The following is a 22,327-nucleotide window of genomic DNA, read 5'->3' on the forward strand; positions in this document are numbered from 1 at the left end:
GTTACGCTATGTTACGTTATGTTATGTTATGCTGTTATGTTATGCTGTTATGTTATGTTATGCTGTCATGTTATGTTACGTTATGTTATGCTGTTATGTTATGTTACGTTATGTTACGTTATGTTATGCTGTTATGTTATGTTACGTTATGTTACGTTATGTTATGCTGTTACGTTATGTTACGTTATGTTATGCTGTTATGTTATGTTATGCTGTTATGTTATGTTATGTTACGTTATGTTACGTTATGTTATGCTGTTACGTTATGTTACTTTATGTTATGCTGTTATGTTATGTTATGTTATGTAACGTTATGTTACGTTATGTAACGTTACGTTATGTTATGTTGTTATGTTATGTTAAGTTACGTTATGTTATGCTGTTATGTTACGTTATGTTACGTTATGTTATGATGTTATGTTATGTTATGCTGTTATGTTATGTTATGTTACGTTATGTTATGATGTTATGTTATGTTATGTTATGTTATGTTACGTTGTTTTACGTTATGTTATGCTGTTACGTTATGCTGTTACGTTATGTTACGTTATGTTATGCTGTTATGTTATGTTATGTTATGTAACGTTATGTTACGTTATGTTACGTTATGTAACGTTACGTTATGTTATGTTGTTATGTTATGTTAAGTTACGTTATGTTATGCTGTTATGTTACGTTATGTTACGTTATGTTATGATGTTATGTTATGCTGTTATGTTATGTTATGTTACGTTATGTGATGCTGTTATGTTATGTTATGTTATGTTACGTTATTTTACGTTATGTTATGCTGTTACGTTATGCTGTTACGTTATGTTACGTTATGTTATGCTGTTATGTTATGTTATGCTGTTATGTTATGTTATGTTACGTTATGTTACGTTATGTTATGCTGTTACGTTATGTTACTTTATGTTATGCTGTTATGTTATGTTACGTTATGTTACGTTATGTTACGTTATGTAACGTTACGTTATGTTGTTATGTTATGTTAAGTTACGTTATGTTATGCTGTTATGTTATGTTATGTTACGTTATGTTATGTTGTTATGTTATGTGATGCTGTTATGTTATGTTATGTTATGTTACGTGATTTTACGTTATGTTATGCTGTTACGTTATGCTGTTACGTTATGTTACGTTATGTTATGCTGTTATGTTATGTTATGCTGTTATGTTATGTTATGTTACGTTATGTTACGTTATGTTATGCTGTTACGTTATGTTACTTTATGTTATGCTGTTATGTTATGTTACGTTATGTTACGTTATGTAACGTTACGTTATGTTGTTATGTTATGTTAAGTTACGTTATGTTATGCTGTTATGTTATGTTATGTTACGTTATGTTGTTATGTTATGTTATGCTGTTATGTTATGTTATGTTATGTTACGTTATGTTATGCTGTTATGTTATGTTATGTTATGCTGTTACATTACGTTACGTTACGTTATGTTATGTTAAGGACAGCAACTGTTCTGTATGAATGGGACTCGCTTAGTCGCTGAAGCCCCAGAGGTGACACAACAACCAGTCTCAGTGCTGATGAGTGAATTTCTAACCCGGTGTGTGTGTGTGTGGGGGGGGGGGGTAAATGCAAAAGTACTGGGCTTCATTGTTAAAAAGTGTGTGAGCATGTGAGCATGTGTGTGTGTGTGTGTGTGTGTGTGTGTGTGTGTGTGTGTGTGTGTGTGTGTGTGTGTGTGTGTAAGAATGGCCTGTTTGTGTGCGTGTGAGCATGTGTGCCTGTGCACGCACATCTGTGACTAGCCCGTTTGTGTGGATGTGAGCATGCATGTGTGTGTGTGTGTGACGTTATTGTGGGCCTTGTTATAAAGCATGTGTGTGCATTAATTCCTGTGTGTCTGCTGACGTGTGCCGCGTTTCATTACCAAGCAACACAATAACAAAATTGTGCCAAATGCATATTTAATGCGTATTCTGTATGTGTGCGTGTGTGTGCATGCATGTGTGTGTGTGTGTGTGTGTGTGTTCACTAACACCGGTTCTAATTTACCAAACAAAAGCACAGAGTGCTACCTGCCATACTGCAGCATGAGGTGCGAGGTTAACCTGCCTGTTCTGCGCGGCCTGTTTCAGTCATCACACAAGTTCAAGGCCAGAGGAAGGTCCGGCGTTGGTGACTGTTCCACTGCTTGCAAGACGTGCCGCTAACACGCGGATGTATTTAGGCCCACGGTGCTCCTCCACATCACCTCCTCCCTCCTGTCACCCCACAGGCTGTGACTGGTCCCACCCCAAGATGCCGTCCCCCAAAAGCAAAGCCAAGAAGAAGCAACCTAAAGACAGTGTCACGCTGCTGCCCTGCTTCTACTTTGTAGAGGTACAAGGGGGGGGGGGGTCTGTGGGTGTGTGTGTGTTTTTTTGTTTTTTTCTTGGTGCCAGTTTGTGTGTTTGTTTGTGTCCTTGGGTTACTGAGTGGCTTACAAGTGTCTCTGTATTTGTATGTGTGTGTTCTAGAGTGTGTATGTGTGTGTAGGTACATGGGTAGGCATGTGGATGATACAGGGTGAGTGTTAATGGGTGTCTGTGATGAACAGTCGATGATGTCACGCTTGTGTGTGTACGTTTCTGTGTGTCTTCATGTGTGTGTGCTTCTGTGTGTCTACCACATGTGTGTGTGTGTGTGTGTGTTTCTGCATGTCTTCCTATGTGTGTGTGTGTATGTGTGTGTGTGTGCGCAGTAGGACCGCCGATGATGATGATGATGAATGGTGTAGTAGGAGTACATAGGAGTGGATATGCCTTCCTGTGTGTGTGTGTGTGTGTGTGTGTGTGTGTGCACGCGCGTGCATGCATGCATGCAGTAGGACCGCCGATGATGATGATGGTGATGGTGTAGTAGGGGTAATAGGAGTGGGATATATTGGGTGGATTGATGTGTCACACATCCTTCCCATCTCTTTCCCATCTGAATCACTTTTTTAATCTGACTCATAGGATTTACTAGATCATTATGGGATGAATCTCTCCTGCATCAGCTGATGTCAGCAGTCCATCTTTGTGCATCTTTTTTTTTCAAAGTGGTGAGAGCATAGACTAATGGTTATCACCAGCAAATACCATTTTCCTATAATTGTGTGTGTGTGTGTGTATGAGTGTGAATATGGCATTGTGATAATGAGCATTGAGGAATGAATGGATGAATCACTCTTAAGCTAGTATTAATGCTAGTCACTGTTTGTCCTTGTCCCCTTGTGTGTGTGTGTGTGTGTGTGGTCGGTCCCAGCTCCCCATCGTCCTGTCCTCTCTGGTGTCCCTGTACTTCCTGGAGCTGACGGATGTGTTGTCCCCGGCGACCGTGGGGTTCCGTTGCCATGACCGCGACCTCTCCATGCCTTACGTGGAGACAGGTGATGAGCTCATCCCTCTGCTGATGCTGCTGAGTCTGGCCTTCGCCGGGCCCGCTGCCTCTGTAAGTCAGCCACAGACACGTGCACGCTCGGGCGCAAACACACACACACACACACACACACACACACACACACACACACACACACACACACACACACACACACACACACACACACACACACACACACACATATGCAACAACAAACAGTGAATAAACGTACAAGCCAAAGGCTGGCAGACACCATTGCACCATAAACACAACACCTTTGCATATAACTGAAGACCAGTCCGTGCATGTGCAGAGCTACACACAGACATAAGGACATGTGCACGCTCACAGAAGCTCATGTGAACACAGAAACAGGAAGAAACGCACATACACATATCACAGGTAGTATACCCAGAAAGAGATTCTCGCTTACCAAACACATCCCAAAAATACAGTTCAGTGAATACTGAGAAATACACAACTGGAATATCGATACAGGCCAGTTGTAAAGGCCGCCATCATGCTAATCAACACACACACACGTATGAATTCACATGTACAAACACACACACACACAGACACACACTGCTAATCTATCAGCGGTATGAGAACAAGCAGACCTCTTCACCTCTCATCTATCACCCTGATTGGAACTGATCATTGCTCGATACCATCTTGCCCTAGTCTCTCTCTCTCTCGCTCTCTCTCTCTCTCACACACACACACACACACACACACACACACACACACACACACACACACACACACACACACACACACACTGTTGGTCGCAATGGGAAGAAACCGAATATCTGACACTGATAACATTTAATGCCCCCCCCCCTTCTCGTCCTCATATTTAATTTCTCTCTCCTCTGCCCCACCGTGCATGAGATGACGGGGAACCACAGGACATCCAACATTAACAACCATTTGAATACAATAGGTCAGACCACTACCACCCCCCCTTTGTCTGTTTTTGCTGACTGCCCTCTCTCTCGTCCCTATCCCTTTCTCTTCTTTGTCTCGCCCCTCTTCGTTTTTCTCCCGCAGACTGTTCCGCTCTTTTCCTCCCCCTCTTTCTCGGCCCCGCTCCTTGTGCACCATGATAGGCGATATCTCATCATATATGCAGATTATGGGGGAACAGTACGGGGGAACACGGAGCGCTATTGACTTTTCTTTTTCCGAATCCCCAACACTCTCCCAGTTGATGTCCTGGCGGTGGAACACACATCGCTTTCATAATACAAATTCTGATCCATTTCTTTCTTTCTTCTTCCCTTGTCTCTGATTTCCTCACTCGCCTCCGCTGTTATATTCACCCTCTTTCTCTCCTTCCATCTGCCTGCATGCCATTCCTCTCACTGACTCACTCTTTTCTCTCCATCACTCCCTCGCCACTGTTTTCCTTCCTACCATCTTGCTCTCTCTCTCTCGCTCTTTATCTACATCTCTTTCTCCACTATTTTCCCTTTACTACCATGTCTCTCGCTCTCTCTCTCTCTCTCTCTCTCTCTCTCTCTCTCTCTCTCTCTCTCTCTCTCTCTCTCTCTCTCTCCATGTCTTTCTCCATGGTTTTCCCTTTACTACCATGTCTCTCTCTCTCTCCATGTCTTTCTCCATGGTTTCCCCTTTACTACCATGTCTCTCTCTCTCTCTCTCCATGTCTCTCTCCATGGTTTTCCCTTTACTACCATGTCTCTCTCTCTCCACATCTCTCTCTCTCTTTTCCCATTGTTTTCCTTGTGCAGATTATGATGGGGGAGGGCCTGATGTACTGCATGCAGTCCAGGCTCAAGACTTGTCACAAATCAGAGAGCAGCATCAACGCCGGAGGCTGCAACTTCAATTCCTTCCTGCGCAGGACCGTGCGCTTCGTGGGTGCGTTCAATAACTGTCCCCTGATGGTTTGTCGATAACGGACTAAACTGCTGCTGCTGCTGCTGCTGCTGACCATCATTCGGACTTTGGAGAGATAGCCAGTGCATCTTGAGCCAGCCTCAACATTTCACAAGCTCGCCAGACAACATTTTGAACGCAATTTTTCATGTCGCGATGTGCGACTGACAGTTTAGGTGTGGTCTGGACATTGGTTGAGCTCACCACCACAGCAGTAGCTAAGCAGGAAAAGTCAGTAATGTCTTTCACACAATGCAACAGATAGGTTATGTTGAGTTTTAGGTTGAATTCTAGGGTTAGCATAAGGTTTATGGCTATAGTTTTAGGAGGACAAGTGGGGTGTGTTCTGGGATCTGGGACAGCTGGTTGAATTGTGGCTTTCAGCGATCAGTATTAAAGACTAGAGTCTTCCTGAGTTACCTCCAGCTGGGTCAGGAGTCCCTACAGACACAACTGGCCGTGTCTGTAGGTGGGAAGCCGGATGTGGGTATGTGTGCTGGTCGCTTCACTAGCGCCTACTCTGGTTGATCGGGGCACGTGTTTGGGGGGAGAGGAATTGGGGAAATAGCGTGATCCTCCCACGCGCTACGTCCCCCTGGTGAAACTCCTCACTGTCAGGTGAAAAGAAGCGGCTGGTGACTCCACATGTATCGGAGGAGGCATGTGGTAGTCTGCAGCCCTCCCTGGATTCGCAGAGTGGGGTGGAGCAGCAACCGGGACGGCTTGGAAGAGTGGGGTAATTGGCTGGATACGATTGGGAAGAAAAACAGGGGGGGAAAAAAAACAAAAAAAAGACCAGAGTCTGCCTCTGAAAAGGCAACTCGGGACCGACTGAGAGCTGGGCTGCTGATGTGTAGGTCGATAATAAATCCTGCACCGGTTTGGTTTGGTGCTCCCCGGTGTGTCTTTCCACCCCATCTTGTCTCATGGACATCTTCTGCAATCTCACCCGACTGAGTTATGACAAGTGAACAAGTAGAAAGTTTCGTGTTTCTCTCAGAATCACTTTTAAAAGGAACATTAATGTTGTAGTACATTACAACAACCTTGCAGCCTTACGACGGCCTCTCTAACCCCTCACCCATCCAACCCCTACTACGTGCAGGAGACAGCATGTGAAACAGAATTGAGCCCAGGCTGAAATATTGCATTAAAAGCAACCCCAGCACAGAGCCTTCCAGAGCTACTCATCCTTTTCTAATAATACTGCGGTTTTATAATACCGAGGTGTGGCATGGGAGCTCTGGGGAGGTCGCGGTGAGGATTTCTCCAGAATTGGTGTTCACACTTCAAGGACGGATGTGATTTTTTTTTTTCATTTGTAACTTCTAGTGTTACCCTTTTTTATTACATTGAAGCTGGCTGGTACTTCCTTGGGGAATCTGATAAGAATTTAAACCAGTGAGCTGCTCATCATAAAGAATAATGGAAATAAACTAAATGTTCCTCAGCAGAGACAAAACCAAGAGCGCCTATGAATAATATAATAGAGTGCCCTGTGACGCCGCAGACCGTCTTAGTTGGTATAAGTGAAGGAATTAGGGAACGACGCGTCTGTCTGTGCACGGTGCAAATCCAACAGTTTCACAAGCAGGAATGTCTTTTGCGGGTACCGGGGGGTTGTTTATATCTCCTCCGCTCCTACGTTCCGCTACTGTAGTGAAGCTGGAAACAACTGAGCTAAATGAAATGAAACCGGTGCAGTCACAGATGTCGCTCCTGTGATCGTTTCAGGACATGGGCATTTACACAGTGCAGGAACCCGGGCTCCATAACAGATCACAGGGAAAAAAATGCCTTCCCTACTAAACGTTGGAAGAAATAACTCGTAGTTGGACTGGGAATGTGCACTGGAGGGTATCGGCTATTTCAAACCGCCAAAGAGTGGCAAAAAAATACATCGGTTCAGGTCCCGACAGCCACTGAGTAGTAAGATGAGTAAGAAACGGTACATCTATTAGCTCTTTAGAAATCAGGGAAATGAGATGTAATTACCCCAGTAGATAAAACGGGGGGCAGCACGGTGGCACAGTGGTTAGCGCGGTCGCCTCACAGCAAGATGGTCCTGGCTTCAAATCCCAGGGTAGTCCAACCTTGGTGGGTCGTCCGGGTCATCCTCTGTTTGCATGTTCCCCCCGTGTCTGCGTGAGTTTCCTCCGGGGGCTCCGGCTTCCTCCCACAGTCCAAAGACATGCAGGTCAGGTGAATCGGCCATACTAAATTGTCCCTAGGTGTGTATGTGTGTAGGCCCTGTGATGGCCTGGCGGCCTGTCCAGGGTGTCTCCCCACCTGCCGCCCAATGATTTCTGGGATAGGCTCCAGCATCCCCGCAACCCTGAGAGCAGGATGAGCGGTTTGGATAATGGATGGCTGGATAAAATAGGTGTTGATCATGCGGTAAAACCCTTTTGGAATGGAGCAAAGGGGCTGAGACCTGCTGCACAGGTTCTGCATCCCCCCCCCCCCAACACCACCTTCATTCCATTTTTCCATAACAGAGAAATAAGCTAATTACATGGAATAACTGAGGGGTGACTAAGGATGAAATAGGCAGAGTATAAACACTCCACAGGAGATATCTTGAGGCAGAAGCTGAACCTTAAAGTGGAAACTGCAATTATTTCACCAATGCAGAATCCACGGTTGGTGCAGGGCCTTTTATCGGCAAACACGCGGAGGGCAGGTGGTGTTATTCAAGGTTGATGGAGTGAAGTCAAGGTTCTTCTAGGAAGTGGGACGTGTTCATAAATGAAGAGAGAAGATGTGGAGGAGCCACCAGAGGCTTTTAGTTAATTTACCATGGCTGCCTAACCATGACTTTGCCTTACTCTCCTACATCTACTCACCCCCCCCCCTCTCTCTCTACCCCTTTTTCCCCCCCTTTTCTCCTCCTCTCTGGAGTTTATCTTCCTCTCTCTCGTTCTTTCTCCTCTCTCTACTGCTCTTGCATCCCCCAGGTGTTCATGTGTTCGGTCTCCTGGCAACAGCCCTGGTGACAGATGTCATCCAGTTGGCGACTGGTTACCACACCCCTTTCTTCCTGACCGTCTGCCAGCCCAACTACACGGCCCCGGGAGTGTCATGTGACAACAACGCCTACATCACTCAGGATATCTGCATGGGAAAAGACCAGTATGCCATCATGTCAGCAAGGTAAAGCACACGCACGCACACACACACACACACACACACACACACAAACAAGTAGTAGGTGTGTGTGTGTGTGTGTGTGTGTGTGTGTGTGTGTTTTGTTTCAAGGTTCAAGTTGTCAATAAGTCAAGTTTCATAACCACATACTGCAAGGGGTTTTTCAGTAAAACACACTTGAAATCTCGAGTATCCCTGGCCTCATCTCACTCATTCCGTTTCCTTTTAATGTTCCCTCCAACATCCCATCATAGCCTGCTAATTGTCATTACTGCACTTCAAGGAGACACACTCTGGTTGAGGACACACACTGTGGTTGACAAACACATGTGCACACATACAAACCAGAACCTCACGCCACAAGAACAACTTCTTCCCTACAGCAGTAGGCCTTTGTTTTTGATTTTTTGGATCGTTCTCCCCAATTGTATATGGTCCATTACCCCACTCTTCCGAGCCATCCCGGTCACTGCTCCACCCCCTCTGCTGATCCCGGGAGGGCTGCAGACTACCACATGCCTCCTCCGATACATGTGGAGTCGCCAGCCGCTTCGTTTCACCTGACAAGTGAGGAGTTTCGCCAGGGGGATGTAGTACATGGGAGGATCACACTATTCCCCCCAGCCCCCCCCAAACAGGCGCCCCGGCCGACCAGAGGAGGCGCTAGTGCAGCGACCAGTACACATACCCACATCTGGTTTCCCACCCGCAGATACGGCCAACTGTGTCTGTAGGGACGCCTGACCAAGCCGGAGGCAACACGAGGATTCGAACCGGCGATCCCCGTGTTAGTAGGCAACGGAATAGACCGCCACACCACCCGGATGCCTGCAGTAGGCCTTTCTAACAAGCCCACAGACACCCACAGGTCTTGATATTGCCCCCACCCCCCTTCTATCTTCCCTGCTGTGCTCTCTGTATAGGACACCCTGCATAAAACCTGCACTACCCTGTCAATAAGATTTATTCTGTCAATAACTTACTAAAATTCACATTTACCTTTTTGCAAATACAGCTCCTGCCACCCAGTGCCGGGCATCAGGGGCTGCCAGGTGGTCTCATGTTCAGCTCTGAATCAGTGTTGATTTCATTGCACCTTGTGCACCATAATTTCATTTTTATTTTATTTTATCTTGTATGTGTACATATTTATTATTCTTTTCAACTTTTATCATCACTATTTGCTGTTAATATTTCCCTCTTCCACCACCATACCGAGACAAAGTCCTTGTATGTTCTGGTACTTGGCAATAAATCTGACTCCGATTCTGATTCTGATACACAAACAGACAGCAGATTGGTATTTTATTTGGGATAAACACAGAGAAGGCTCGCCAGTGTTATTTAGGTTGAAAGCGGTAGCACCCACACACACACATACACACACACACACACACACACACACACACACACACACACACACACACACACACACACACACACACATATCCTGCAGATAACACACTCAATTCTGGTCACATCAGGACAGTTCCTGTATGAGCAGAAATCTCTCTCTCTCTCTCTCTCTCTCTCTCTCTTTCTCTCTGTCTTTGCTTCCCTCTCTGTCTGCTGACTGTCACCCCTAACTCTCTTTTTCCCCCTTTTTTTCCCTCAGGAAAACATTTCCATCCCAGCATGCAACGCTCTCTGGCTTCGCCGCTGTCTATATTTCCGTAAGCACTTCCTGTGGACCCATTATTTGTGTCACTCATGTATGAAATTCTTGCTGCTTGTTGCTTATGTGTGTGTGTGTGTGGGGGGGGGGGGACAGAGAGGGGTTTGTCTCTCTCGCAAGTCACTCAAAATAGGGTTTAAAATCCCTCTTTATAAATGATCATGCCAAGGTTTTCCATGAAATATTCAGGAGGCGCTTCGGGGCCGGGGGTAATGAGGCAAAGCCAAAACACTCCAAGACTGCCCTACAGCCAGAGAACCATCCGAATAGCTGGCATTTTCTCTCAGGGCTACGAACCTGTAACCAACCGAGGGGCTGATGCAGTACATCTCCTGACTCCAGCTCCCCTGGGTGTGCTTCGTCTCGTCCCCCGGTTAGTGGGTAACTCTACGGCAAAGTAGCACCGTCACCGCTCCACGAGGTTACCCCCTGCTGTCTGTAATGCAAATTGCTGTCGTGTGCTACAGGACATATTGCTGCTGCCTCGCTGAGCAGAGTGTGTGTGCTCATTAAAGCTCGCCCGGCAGCACTCTCTTGGGTGGTGGTGGTGGCTGAGGGTGTAAGGAGGGTGGATGGGCAGCTGTTTGGGTAGTTTGTGTCAAAGCACATTTCCTAAACCTTATGAAGCAACTCCGGCCCACACGAAAGTGACGTGTCAGTTCTTAGCAGTGTGTTTCTCCCCAATTGTATCCGGCCAATTACCCTATTTGCCAAACCGGCCCAGTCGCTGCTCCACCCCCTCTGCCGATCCGAGGAGGGCTGCAGACTACCACATGCCTCCTCCGATACATGTGGAGTCGCCAGCCACTTCTTTTCACCTGACAGTGAGGAGTTTTGCCAGGGGGACGTAGCACGTGGGAGGATCACACTATTCCCCCCAGTTCCCCCTCCCCCCCAAACAGGCGCCCAACCGACCAGAGGAGGCACTAGTGCAACGACCAGGACATATACCCACATCCGGCTTCCAACCTGCAGACACGGCCAGTTGTGTCTGTAGGGGTGCCCAACCAGGCTGGAGGTAACGCGGGGATCCGAACCGGCGATCCATGTGTTGATAGGCAACGGAATAGACCACTACGCTACCCGGACACCTCCTCTGGCATTTTTGACCTCCCTGACACTGCCCCAACCAACCCCCACCCCATCTCTCCCGCCTTCTCTTGTATGTCAGAAACGTTTGCATGCATGTAGTGTTTGAATGTGTGCGTAAGCATATGAAGTCTCGCTGTCTTTTCCTGGTAAAGAAAAAAAGTTCCATTTAAAAATAAGCCGTCTGATCTGACTTTGTCCTATCCGAAGCAGAGATACCATTGCACAGATCACTTCACCTGTTTACAGATAATGCAACTGACTCAACAAAAATCCTGACATTCTGTTGGGATTGGAAACATCCGGCTTAAGTTTTTACTCATTTTACAAATTAAACTATTTGAAAAAAATTAACGAATAATTAATTTTTCCTGAATCAACTGCAATATCGTAAAACAATATTGTATAATATATGAATATAAATGATAGTTATTTTGAGGTTTAGCTTTTGCTGTCGATCAGTCTGCACTGTAAAAGCGTGGCATTAAAATTCATGTTTCTGTTGCCGTGCCTCTGCTGGTCTGTCTGTCTCTTTCAATCTCTATGCAAAATCCATCACACTCTCTCTCTCTCTCCCTCTCTCCAGATGTATTTCAATTCAAGCATCAGCAGCACCACTAAGCTGCTGAAGCCGTTGCTGGTGTTTGCTTTCTGCATGGCAGCCGGTCTGGCCGGGCTTACACAGATTACTCAACACCGCAGTCACCCCATCGACGTCTATGTGGGGTACCTCATAGGGGCTGGAATCGGGGTCTACCTGGTTAGTGAGATAATTCTCTGTAGTGGTGTAAATGCATATGTAGGTGTTGGCATGTATGTGTGTGCTGGTGCATCCAAACCCAAAATGATAAGCTGTTCAATTTCATTTCAACTCATATCAAGTCCAAATGTAATATTCCACTTAGTGCAGATCATTTTTTTTTATTTTAAGAAATGTTTCACTCGCACCATAAAAATGTAATTCGCTCCGACACACTCACCTTGAAACAAGTGCAATTATCTTTTCTTTTCTTTTTCTTTTTTTTTACAGTTCCACTTTGCAATGCGCTGGCACACACTGGTAGGCTTTTGTGTAGGAGGACACATAATGTGTTTGCTTTGACTTGAGTAGTTGGCAATTAGTGCGTATTGTGCAGTGTCAAACCTATAAATATAAATTTAACAGTGCAGTTGAGATGTTTTACTATCAGTTTTACCACTGTCCTGTGGTTATCTTATAGAAGGATAACGCTGGTATAGTCTTAAGTTTCTCATTAGCAACAAATGCTACGATGAATTTCCCACACTCACAAGTCCTCTCCTAGCCAAATAGCCTAGCCTAGTCCTAGCCTAGCCACTTTAATACACACAATACGACAATATTTTACTACTACAATACTACTACTGCTACATACTACAATACTACTACAATACTATACTACTATAGTACTACAATACAATATAATACACACAATAGTCCTAGCCTAGCCACTTAGGTCCCGTCCAGGAGGCCATAGACTCCCATTATTTTCAAAAATCCTTCAGTTCAACTTCCAGAGACATGGCTCCAACCTTAAACAGCGCAGTGCACTAACGTGAAAAATCGGTGAATTCCATTTTTTACAAAGGTGACCTCAAAGCCCAGCAAACCTTCATTTCAAAGCCGCTAGCGGACAGAAGCCAACCGCCAAACGATCTCATCTGACCTCGCAGAACAGCCAATCAAAAGCTAGAACATTCGTTGACAAACTCTGACAGCCAATCACAACACAGAACAATGTGAGGCGCTGTAGTAAACAAACCGTCGCGGGTGAAGAGCCCACATTTCCTCTAATACGAAACTCAAAATTATGTACAGCGATTTCCTCGCACTCAAATCCGCCAGAAACTGGACTACTTTCCATAGATTACGGTAAAAAAAAGAAAGAAAGAAAATTACTTAATAAAGTAGTTTCAAGAAAAGCTGAAAATCCACGTTGTGATCGCAGTGATATATTATGCTGACCAGTGCAACACCGCGATCGGGTTTAAACATTTTTCGGGATAGTGGGGTCCTACGGCTTGGATGAGAGCTGAGTTATTATAGTTGAATGGAAATAAAATTAAAGAAATTTGGTCTTTTCATAGCATTTGTGCCAACAATCAAAGATAAAATTACACCACGGTTATCCTTTAATAAGCACATCACCAAGAGCAGGGTACCATTCTACCAAAACGTATTAGCCCTCTCTATTCACTCTACCTGAAAATCCATCTCGTCTCCTATCCCATAATTTCATCCCTTTCCCTGATATTATATGACATGGTTAACAGATCACAGGTATACTGTCAGGGCACTAACACCCTGAACTTGACAACCCCCCCCCCCCGTTTGTATTTTCGGTTATGTAAAAATCAAAGCTTGTTCTACCATTGTCCACATTGTGAACGGCTCTAGATGAGAGCGTCGGCTAAATGTCTAAAATGTAAGGTGTGAAATGTCTTATCTCAACAATATCACAGCCTGTAGCGACAGACAATTCTTTTCTCATCGCCTCTCAATTTGTCCTCCACACTTTCTCTCCCAGGGGTTCTTTTTTTGGGGGGGGGTTAAATATAGTCTTTTCTATTAGAGAGGGAAGGAGACAGAATGAGTTACCCAATAAGAAATTCTCTGGAACAATTTCACACTTCATTTTAACAAAACTTGTCGATGCCATTTCTCCACACACTCCCTCCCCCTCTCGTTCTCCTTTTATATCATCTCTCACTTCTGAAAGAGGAAGTGTTTCCTCCCTTTGGTTAAGAAGGGTGATTTTTAAGAGTGTTGTTGGGGGGGGGGGTCATTCATGCCAACCTCATACTAAACAGTGAAAAAGAGGAAAAGCCATCTATTCATTGCTCAAGTTTGTTCCCACTAATAAAAAAAAAATTACATTCCCCCCCCCCTACTCAGAGATTAAAGAAAATACATTTTCACACTCTGGTACTTTATTTAACACTCTGGATACTTCTTTCTTCCTCATCATTCATTCTACCCCCCCCCGCACACACCTCTCTTATCAGGCGGTTTATGCGGTGGGGAACTTTAAAGCATCAGAGGAGGATGTTGTACCCCCGCCCCGGTCAGCGTCAGCACAACAGAAGGAACACCTGCGGGTGTTCAGCCAGCGGAGCCATGACTCACTGTACAGGAAGACCCCAAGGGCCTCCGAGAGCAGGGAGGAGCTAGGGGCCGGGCTTGGGCCAGGTGGCCGCAGCAAGGTGCGGCGGGAGAAGGCCTCCCTGGCCTCCCTCAAACGGGCCAGTGCTGACGTAGAGCTCCTCGCCCTCCGGGGTCCCATGGGCAAGGAAACTATGGTGACCTTCAGCAACACTTTGCCTCGTGTTGCCAACGGCAACAGCCCCATCTCACCCTCTGAGGAGCCGGTAGCCGTGCAGCGTCATATGACCTTCCATGTGCCCTTTGACCCCCAGAGATCTCGGCAGCTAGTATCCGAGTGGAAGCAGCGCTCACTGGAGCTTCATAGCCAGAGCTCCCGGGATGAGGAGGAGGATGGGACAAACGGAGCAGACCGGAGAGATGGCGGGGAGGAGGAGGGGGCAGGTGGAGGACAAGGAGAAGGAGGCGAAGGAGGAGGAGAGCATTGCATGCCCCCATCCCTATACCCCACAGTCCAGGCCAACAGGGGCACTGCCACGCCCACTGGGGCAAGGGTGGTGGTGGCCCCTCCACTCGTCCACATCCCAGAGGAAGCATCTCGTCCCCCGCCTGTCTCCCCAAAGAGTGCCAAGACGCGGGCCAAGTGGCTGTCACTCACCGAAGGGGGCGGGATCAAAGAGCCGGGAACAGGGCCCATCGCCGTGTCGACCCCCCGTGTACCCAATACTCTGCCTCCTGCTCAGCCCCGAGTCCAGCAGGTGAGATGAACCCACATAATAAACTCTGTTTATTATCAAACCACAGGGCTGTTACTTTCACACTTGCCAACTTTAATTTCAACTGGCAAGCATCCAGCTCTGGAAAAAAAAACAACATTCATTTTGACAGGAGAGGAAATTCAATCATGATAAAACATGATGTGCAGCATAACTAATATATTTTCTGTGCCTAATCAAGACAGAATATTTTCTGAGGTTATTGCAGTGATTAGTCTCCCAAATACAATGCTCTTTAGAGACCTCTGGCCATAATCATCTTAAGATGAAAGGTTTTGAAATTTTGCCTTCTGGCTGAGATATCAAATATGTTGCAAAAGTAGCTCCCCACCCAAGAGCAAGCCTGTGGTGGAATAATTATGCAACAATAATTTACTGTCACATTCAATGCATAGGGAGACAAAGTGGATTAGTGGTAAACATTGTCATTCTCACAGCATAGAAGGTCCGGGACATTGCCATCACGTCTGTACTGACTTTGCACGATCTCCCTGGGTTCATGTTATGTGAATGTGAGACTCTTAAATTGCCCATTGGTACAGGTACAAATAATGAATGGTGTGTATATGTGTATGTGTGTGTGTGCGTGCGTGCGTGCGTGCGTGCATTGGGAGGGGTTTCTGCCCTACCTTCTGCCCAATGCCTGAAGGGGATAGACTCCTGTACTAACTCCATTTTACTCCCACACTAACTGCATTTTTACTTTTTATATTTTTCTATTTAATTTTTGATATAGAACTTAAACTTCATTGATTTTTTTACTTATCTTGTTGCGTATATGTGTATATGTTATGTGTAACACAGGACAACGTACCAACGCAAATTCCTGATCATACTTGGCCAATAAAAACTGACTTGACTAGACCAGCGTTTCCCAACCCAGTCCTCGAGGAACCCCTATCCTGCAGATTTTCACTGTAACCCTGCATAGGTAGCCCTGCTTGTACTTACTCAACCAATCATCTCACAGCACTTAATTATGCAAGGTGTGCAACGCCTGACATAATTCATTGCTGATTGGTTGGATAACTACAAACAGGTACCTATTCAGGGTTGCAAAGAAAATCTGCAGGATAGGGGTTCCTCGAGGACTGGGTTGGGAAACACTGGACTAGACTACAGAGAAAAGGGGGACCTCTAGGAAAACTGCATCTCTGCACATTTTTGACACAGATGGATTTTTATGCTCTCCTTGCAGGTGATAGCCATGTCCAAGCATCAAGGCCATGGACCAGTCCCGTCCCCCTCCTCCAAGACCTCGGAGACCACCTCTTCCTGTGGTGGGGGGTCTTCCAACGGCTCTGAGTCGCCATACTACCGCATCCCCTCCGACCGGGACAGCTGCACAGGGAGCAACCCGGGGAGCATCGCCGGAAGTGGCAGCATAGTCACCATCGACGCCCATGCCCCACACCACCCAGTGGTGCGTGTGTCCGCCGCCAATGGGAAGCCGTGGGAGTGGAGGAACACCATCAGCGGGCACATGATGAGCGGAGACACGGCGGGGGACAAGCACCGGATAGCGCTGCAGCGGCAGGACAACGTCAGCCAGTACCGCGACTACCGGACACTCCCCGTTAAGACGGGCGACTCCCTTAGCTGCCCCCTGACTGGAGGCGTCGGGGGCGAGGGAGACTCATCACCGCTGCCTCCGCCGCCCCTTCCCCTCTCCTCCTCCCCACTGCCTCCACCACCACAACTGTCCTCCTCCACTCTTCCGCCAGCCCCCCGCCCCAGCTCCTCCCCACCGCTCCCTCCCCCACCCCACCCCTCCTCGCCCCTTCTACCACCGCCCCCGCACCCATCCACCTCCCCAATGCCTCTTCCGCTGCATGCCTCCTCTATGCTTCCCCTTCCACCCCATCCTGACCTGCTGATGGATGGTCACAGCCAGGCACTGTCCCGCACCTCCACCCTGCCGCGACGGCCCTCCGACTCGGCCCACAGCCACGCTGAGCACGAGCACTACTACAAGGCCATGCAGGATGAGAGGATGTTATAGTTGCCAGGCCGGGCCGGACTGCGGCCTTAGTTGTCATGTCAGTGGCTCCACCACGGGGTCGGCATGGGAGGACAGGGGAGACTTAACTCGGAGAGAGAAAGAGAGCGACAGAGAGAGAGAGAGAGAGAGAGAGAGAGAGAGAGAGAGAGAGAGAGAGAGAGAGAGAGAGAGAGAGAGAGAAAGAAAAAGAGAGAGGGGAGGCGGGAGGATTGGGAGCAGGGCGGATGGTTTGTTAAATCAAGTGACATAAGAGACTCGTGACTTTATCAGGGCGTTGGCAAGTAAAAAGAAGGCAAAGAGGACTTGAGATTGCCGTATGGAGTGTTTGCAAGGCGACTGGAAGAGCGGCTTCTTTCAGAATAGTTGAAAAACAGAAACAGCGGACTACAGGACACACACATACACACATACATACATACACATACTACACTCATAAACACCAGGAGATCTAGTTTTTTCCATGCCATAGGATTCCCTGCACACGGCTCAAGGTGCTGGTTGCACCGCCCCCGACTGGAAAGAACAGACAGTTAAAGAGGACGAGAGAGAAAGAGAGCAAAGAGGGGGGGGGAAAGACAGCGTTGCATTGGTTTCAATATGTGCTCATCTTCTGTGCGTGTCTCTCAGATGAGAAGATGACAGAGGGCGAAAGGAGAAGAGCCCGAGTTTGGAAGAGGAAGGGAAAGCAACGATATATGGTCTAGTATACTGCTCGACTGGGTTTCCTTGAGGACGGCAGCGGGACCAAGGAAGCAAAACCAACTGCGGGTGTTAACACGTCTCCTTGTAAACTAGATCAGCTCTCTCAGGTCGCCAGTCTCATTACCCACGGACAGAGTTGTAACTCACCCAAACAACCACGCCTCAAAACATCTGAAACCTCTGGGCTTTTCTCTCAATGTCAAGAAGAAGGTGCCAATGCAAGTACTAACGGAAGGTTTTAAATCTCTAAGCTCAGTCATGAACCACAAAAGAACCGGAAATCGTGTGTGTGTGTGTGTGTGTGTGTGTGAGGGGGGGGGGGTCCTTCTTTTTTTTTTCAAACCCACTGAACCAACTTTCCAAATGGGTAATTCCATATTTGAAGGCGAGCATGTATGCCAGGTGCCGCCAGCGAGAGCCAGGTCTGGAATTGTCGCTTTCCAGAAAGGGATGGCAAGGAAAGGTTGGAGATGAGGAACAGGAGGATGGAGGAGGAGGAGGAAGAGGATCATGCACAGTTGGGCTACTCTGCACAGACGTCACTGAATGGATTACGGTTGTAAACACAAGAGGCGGTGGATGGAATGGAAGATTTCCAGAGACTGTGAAAGGGATGGGTTGGTTGGCACGGCGCCGCCAGCCAGTCGGTCTGTCTGTCTGTGTGTGTGTGTGTGTGTGTGTGTGTGTGTCTGAAACCTGCCACAGAGACTGAAGCAGCGCTAAGGAGATTAGCATTTGTTTATCAAACTGCGCTACCACACTCTTCCCTCCTTCTCCCTTTGCACCTGGCCCACTGGCCAATCACCGTGCGAAATGGGACGCGTGGCCGGCCCATCGGGTCACTTCTGTGTCCGCTAGACGAGAGTTAGCGGATGCAGGGCTAACTTGTTGACATCACGATCAGCCTCTCTATACCGGTTAGCATTACAAAGTTGTTGTTTTACAGTTCCATCGAAAGCAGAGAGTTTCGAAAAACAGGAAATGGTTGACATCATGACAGGCTTGCAAAAAAAAACCCAAAAAAAACCCAAAAAAGATGTTTAGATTTAGTTCACCCGCGATTCAAAACATCCTTTCTTTGAACAGACGTGTATGCGTTACAGAGGAGTGCGCACCATGCCAGCAGGTTTTCTTGCTTCCTATTTCGCCCTGCCTCTCAGTGTTTATCTTACCCTGTCTTGTATGCTGTAACGTCAACATCCACTAGATATCATTTCATATATCAGGAAAACTTACTTTTGTTGTGTTTACAAGGTTATAAAACTGCCACGAGACCATGTTCTCTGGACTGGTGAAAAGAATTTCATTTTGGATTTTCACTTAAAAAAAGAAAAAGAAAAAAAAGCTTGTACAAAAAAGGAGGCCCCTGCTTGAAAGACAGACATATATATATATATATATATATATATATATATATATATATACAACACGGATGAAGGAACAGATTTGTGCCCATGCGACACGGGAGGACATCCAAACGGATGATGTAAAGTTGTGGTCAGCAATGGGGGCCACGTGGTGTGACATGAGTTGTATTTTGTAGAGGCGCTCCTCTTGTGGCGGGGAGCCGTTAGATGCCGTTGCTCATCAGTTTGTGCTGCATGTGTGTACGAGCGTGTTTATTCTTATTTCTCGGTGTGTGTCGCGGTACGTGATTACCTTAAACAGACAAGAGATGCTGCCTTTTTCCAGTGCTGGTGATTATTGTTTTACTTTACCCCCATTTTAACTATAAAAAAAATACTTAACCTAATATTAATATACTTATTATTATCCCAGAGTCCTTTTTTTATGGACTACTGTTTTCTATTTGTGGTCATGTGTAACAAAAAATAACGTTATTGAATAAAGAAACAAGAGTTCCTATTGGCAGGCTCTGTCTCCCTCATACGGTTCATGAACGGATGGATGAGCAGGAGACCTTTGCTTTGGGTGGGAACAGAGGAAAGGGTCAATGTCAGAGCAAAGACTACGAGCTTGCACCGCTTCGCTAATGAAAAGGATCTTCCCTATTGATTCCCGGGTTAGGGGTACTTTCATACACACACACACACACACACACACACACACACACACACACACACACACACACACACACACACAAGCATGCGGACACACAAGAATAGACACATATGACCTCACACACATGCACACAAATGGATACATGCACTTAGTGCAACATTGGCTTCTTTCTATGGGTTAGTGTCAGGTTTCCATAATGAATTCTACTGCATGACAGCCAGTCCCACATGTATGACTCTGCTGCCTCTATGACTGACCGATGTTGAGCATTTTTCTGTGTGTGGGTGTACGCTTGTGCATGCATGCACGTGTGTGTGTGTGTGTGTGTGTAAGTGGGTGTCATGCACACATACATTTATGAGGTATCTGTGTGCTTGTTTATTACTGTATATTTTTTGAGATTTTGAGATACTTTATTGATGCCTGTAGGCAAATTACGCTCTGCTTTTAACCCATCCTAGCTGTGTAGCTAGGAGCAGTGGGCAGCCGCCGTGCAGCACGCGGGGACCAACTCCAGTTCGTCGTGCCATGCCTCGGTCGGGAGCACAGACAGGAGTATTAACCCTGCATGTCTTTTTTGATGGTGGGGGGAACCAGAGTACCCTGAGAATACCCACTGCAGACACGGGGAGAACATGCAAACTCCACACAGAGGACGACCTGGGATGACCCCCAAGGTTGGACAACCCCGGGGTTCAAACCCAGGTCCTTCTTGCTGCGAGGTGACAGTGCTAACCACTGCACCACCGTGCCACCATTTTTATTCTGGGGCTCCACTAGAGTAGCATATATATATACTATATAGATAGATAGATAGATAGATAGATAGATAGATAGATAGATAGATAGATAGATAGATAGATAGATCTTCTACTACTTTCGGCCGCTGCCGTTAGGGGTCGCCACAGCGGATCATCCGTTTCCATTTCATATATATATATATAACAAAGGCAAATATATATATTTACGTATGTGCCTTTGTGATTGTGTGTGTGTATGTTTCTAAAAAGTAAAACCCTGATGTATTGAAGTGTGTGCTCATGCAAATGCAGAACAGTTTGTGTATGAGTGGGGGTGGGTGGGTGTGTCTATCTGTGTGAGTGTGTGTACAAGTGTGCATGTGTATGTGTGAGTGTGTGTGCGTGTGCGGGGGGGGGGGAGTGTTGCAGATGGTGTGCTGAGGCCTGAGGGCAGTCAGCAAGTCCATGACTCACTCTTAGCAAGCTCTCACTCCCTCTCTCTCATCCCGTTTCACTGTTTTGTCACATTTTCGCTGTCCATCTCATACGATTTTTCTCTCCAACCTTTGTCTCGATTTCCCCCCCATCTCTTTCTCTCTACTCCTGGCTGTCCTGTTTAAACCCCTCCCCCTCCTCTCTTTTCCCCTTCCCCTCTCTCTCACTCTCTCTCTCTCTCGCTCTCTCTCTTTTCTTGGTGGCCCAGAAAACACAGGGATGCGGGGAGGTGTAGGAGAAGGCGAACTACAGGAGGCAACAGCAAACGAGCAAACTGAGCTGTCCATATGCATGGATCTATTTTTGTGACTGTGTATCTGTAACTGTGTGTGTGTGTGTGTGTGTGTGTGTGTGTGTGTGTGTGTGTGTGTGTGTGTGTGTGTGTGTGTGTGTGTGTGTGTGTGTGTGACACTGAGGGAAGCTGTCCAGGGGAAGCTGCTGACATTCTTTTCAACACTGATTCACCATTGACGGAAGAGTACAAAGGGCTTATTGTCCACAGCTTTAATTCTGTCTACCTTTCGCCGTCTCCGTCTCCCTCCACCTAGCGCCATCTCCCTCGTCTTTACATAAACCTTTTACATACTGTAGGGAGAGGATCTGCAGCTTATATTCCATTATTCCCCCCAGAGCACATTTCTTGAATGAAGGATTATGAGTCCAAATGGGTCATAGGACCTGAGTTGGGCTCAGCTGACGTTAAATTCAATCGATATGGGGAGTTTAGCTCAGCAAAATGTTGCCTTTGAATATCGTCAGCATATAAAGGTATTCTCTTATCCTTTGTTTTAAAAAATGAGTGTCATGTCACTTGTAAATAATTTTCAGTGTTTTTATTTGTATTTCATAGTGACTCAACCCAGAGCGACCTGAAATTCCTTCATTCATTCATAAATTCATAAATCCAGAGTGACCCGAAATATCCAACTAATTATTTGGGGTAAAAATATACGAGAGCTTCTGTTTCAAAGCATATTTCTCAGCGACAGTGATATTCTGATAATCCTATGGAGGACTGAGTTACACAGCCTGGGACTTAATGTAATTGGAGTTTCATCTCAGAAGAGTTAATTAAAGCATATTGAAAATCGAGTTGTATGGGGACCCCACCAGACACCGCAGACTGTAGTTAGAGAAACCAGACTATGGGGGAGGGGGGTGAACGAGATACCAACGTGCCATGTCCATTCTGCACCCATAGCTGGGGGATAAGTCTGACATTTCTGGGGGGGTCGACCTCACCGAGCCAGAGCAGGTGGCTAATGTGTTTTGTTTTTTTGTGTTCTGTGTG

General features: G+C 46.6%; 1 protein-coding gene across 1 annotated transcript; it reads left to right on the plus strand.

Annotated features, from left to right (window-relative positions):
• The first annotated feature begins 2,252 nt into the window (after positions 1 to 2,252).
• plppr3a (phospholipid phosphatase related 3a) lies at positions 2,253 to 17,077 on the plus strand. The gene is made up of 9 exons (XM_056296375.1): positions 2,253 to 2,345; positions 3,252 to 3,437; positions 5,120 to 5,249; positions 8,225 to 8,420; positions 10,030 to 10,087; positions 11,765 to 11,938; positions 14,203 to 15,057; positions 16,274 to 16,842; positions 16,906 to 17,077. The coding sequence occupies exons 1-9, from the start codon at positions 2,265 to 2,267 to the stop codon at positions 17,075 to 17,077; spliced, it is 2,421 nt and encodes an 806-aa protein (XP_056152350.1). The 5' UTR covers positions 2,253 to 2,264.
• Positions 17,078 to 22,327: the final 5,250 nt, after the last annotated feature.

This window comes from Lampris incognitus, chromosome 16 (genome assembly GCF_029633865.1).
Source record: "Lampris incognitus isolate fLamInc1 chromosome 16, fLamInc1.hap2, whole genome shotgun sequence".
In the NCBI taxonomy this organism is placed as follows: domain Eukaryota; kingdom Metazoa; phylum Chordata; class Actinopteri; order Lampriformes; family Lampridae; genus Lampris; species Lampris incognitus.